The 2,487-nt window shown below is 48.9% G+C and overlaps 1 protein-coding gene across 19 annotated transcripts in view; it reads right to left on the bottom strand.

Annotated features, from left to right (window-relative positions):
* LOC116854091 (forkhead box protein P1) overlaps nucleotides 1-1,111 on the bottom strand; it is a 324,470-nt gene extending 323,359 nt beyond the window's left edge. For 7 of the 19 annotated variants that reach the window (XM_032835639.1, XM_032835641.1, XM_032835644.1 and 4 more), the window contains exon 1: nucleotides 892-1,109. In XM_032835639.1, coding sequence (XP_032691530.1) covers nucleotides 892-921 — 30 coding nt within the window. In that variant the 5' untranslated portion in view covers nucleotides 922-1,109. Of the gene's footprint in view, nucleotides 1-891 lie in introns of all 19 variants that reach the window. The other 12 variants (XM_032835661.1, XM_032835656.1, XM_032835640.1 and 9 more) reach the window with 4 other exon arrangements.
* Between the last annotated feature and the right edge of the window lie 1,376 nt (nucleotides 1,112-2,487).

The following is a 2,487-nucleotide window of genomic DNA, read 5'->3' as shown; positions in this document are numbered from 1 at the left end:
AGAGAGAGAGAGAGAGAGAGAGAGAGAGAGAGAGAGAGAGAGAGAGAGAGAGAGAGGAGACGTGTCGTGTTGAAACCGCTTTCAAACTAGCCCACAGTACGTAGGATAGAAAAGGGCGACTAAATAAAAAATACAAAACTGACTCTCTAAACTTGAAGCTAAAATATGTTTCTGAAGCTTGTTGGGACAATATCTCTAAATCTGATCGAGAGCATTTTCATCCTGAGCGGAAGAAACTATATTTTAGAAACACGAGCAAACGAAGCATTCGCGCAATTGTATCATCAACACACGTATATCTAGTATGAAGAATGATAAACCGCGGACAAAAGAGTGCGTCCAACAGAAAGCGTATGAAAGGAAAACTGCAAATTGGAGTAACAGTGCGCGAAGGAGAGCGCCGGTGGCACGTGGCTGTCACCGGTGACGGTGGATGCAGTACGATGCAAAGAGAGCGGTGGTAAGGGTAGTACGAAGCCGGTGACAAAAAATGTGACAACTAACGAGATAGGCAAGCGATCGAGTGGAGAATGAGAAAGAGAATGAGAACGAGAGAGAAACAAAGACATTTAGTGAGAAATATACATACATACATACATATATATATATATATATATATATATATATATACATACGTACATACATACATATATATATATATATATATATATATATATATATATATATATAGAGAGAGAGAGAGAGAGAGAGAGAGAGAGACAGACAGACAGACAGACAGACAGACAGAGAAATAGAGAGAGAGAGAAAGACAGGCAGAGGATATTTATATGACGCAGGTGCATTAAGTGAACGAGCATTTGCAGGCAGGCATCTGACATCGGATGACATAGGCAGTGCATTGAAGAGGTGTTGCAGGGTGAGTAAGGCTACCTGGACGGGTCTCCAGCGTGGTTCCAGCATGTCCCGCTTCCTCCTCGCCGACTCACTCGTGACCGTCGGTTCCTCCGTCCTTCTTTACGTGATAAGATTGACAGAAAAAAAAACGGAAGCAAGATATGAGACTCCGTTTGGCTCGCTTTTGTGAACTCCTCTTTCCCGCCGGTGCTTAGCTGCTCCTCGTGCTCCGTTTCTTTTCCTCTCTACCCTCTCCTCCCGCCCGCCCCCTCTAGATCTCTGTCTCTCTGCCACCTCTCCCTCTTTTCCACCTCTCTTCTCCCCTGCACCTCTATGTTACTCTCTCTCTCTCTCTCTTTCTTTCTCCCCTCACCCCCTCTGTCGTGCTCACGCCCTTCTTCCGCAACTTTTCTAGCTTTCGTGCTTACTACCCTATCCACCTATTCGTCTACCTATCTATCTGTCTTTCTCTCGAAGCACCGCGTGCCGCACGCGCCACGTGCACCACCGCGAAGCTGAAGAACGATGCCGGCTCTCGTCGAATGCCGTCGGAGTTGACAAGCGCCCCGATGAAAGGAGGGCTACCGATTTCCCGAAGACGCCGACTGCGACGCCGCTCTCTTTTCACCCTCTCTCCCTCCCTCTTTCTCTCTCTCTCTCTCCCTTTCTCTCTCTCTCTCTCTCTCTCTCACTCTCCGGGGGTGAATGCCGGAGGGGGGTGGTGGCGGCGGGCGGCCGCGGAGGACACCCTCTCTCTTTCTCTCTCTCGCAACCTGAAGCAACGTTCCCTCGCCGTCGTAGAGGACAGGCAAAACGTGCGCCGAACGTCGGTGCGGGGTTGCGTCTGGTTTGAAGAAAAGGGGGTATACCGCGCGCCGGTGGCTGCCGTCGCGACTGTGCGACGCTCGGCACCGCTTAGCCGCGAAACCCTCCGGCCGCGGCGAGCACGCGGCTACTGAGTCGGCGCATTGTGAGGACCATCGCGGCGTCTCGCTCCCGTCGACGACACGCAGAGTCTCCCTCCGTTCGACGGCCTTCTCTTCGTCTCTCCAGCGCCGAGCGTCCTACTCGCACGTGTTACCACGGCACTCTCGCAGGGTGACCCTCCGTCTCCATCCAGACGGTTCGCGCTCTCGTGCTCGTTCTTTCTTTCTCTCTCTGTCTTTCTTCCTCTCTCTTTCTCCCTCTCTTTCATTCTCTCTTTTTCTCTTTCTCCCTTGCCCAGTTAGCGTGGGTGTTTCTTGGCTCTCCAGAGAGAGGCAGTCCTGTCGGTTGCACAGCGGCGCGCATCGTCCAGCATGCTGATCCACGCGACTGTTTTCTAATTTGTATTAGAACCAATTTTTTGTAATACCACTTGTCGCATATGAGCAGCGTTTAAATTAAACCGTTTACTAGATATGTCATGGTAGTAGAATATCTTTGTAAATTTCTTAATTCCGTGACTGCATCGTTCTTTTATTCTATGCACAATTTTATATCGTTCTCGGAATCAGGTGGCATATCTTCAATTTTTATCCTAGTGATCATTTGATCACCATTGCGTTAATTGCTAAACCGAAAATAAAAACAGTTGCGTTTGCATTTACTTCAAATAACTTGATCGTATTTTTAATGTTAGAACACGCTACA

The sequence above is a fragment of the Odontomachus brunneus genome, unplaced genomic scaffold (genome assembly GCF_010583005.1).
Source record: "Odontomachus brunneus isolate Ranch 3 - 2012 unplaced genomic scaffold, Obru_v1 Obru_scaffold_008, whole genome shotgun sequence".
In the NCBI taxonomy this organism is placed as follows: domain Eukaryota; kingdom Metazoa; phylum Arthropoda; class Insecta; order Hymenoptera; family Formicidae; genus Odontomachus; species Odontomachus brunneus.
The sequence above is the reverse complement of the archived record's forward strand: the minus strand, read 5'-3'. Positions and strand labels throughout refer to the sequence as shown.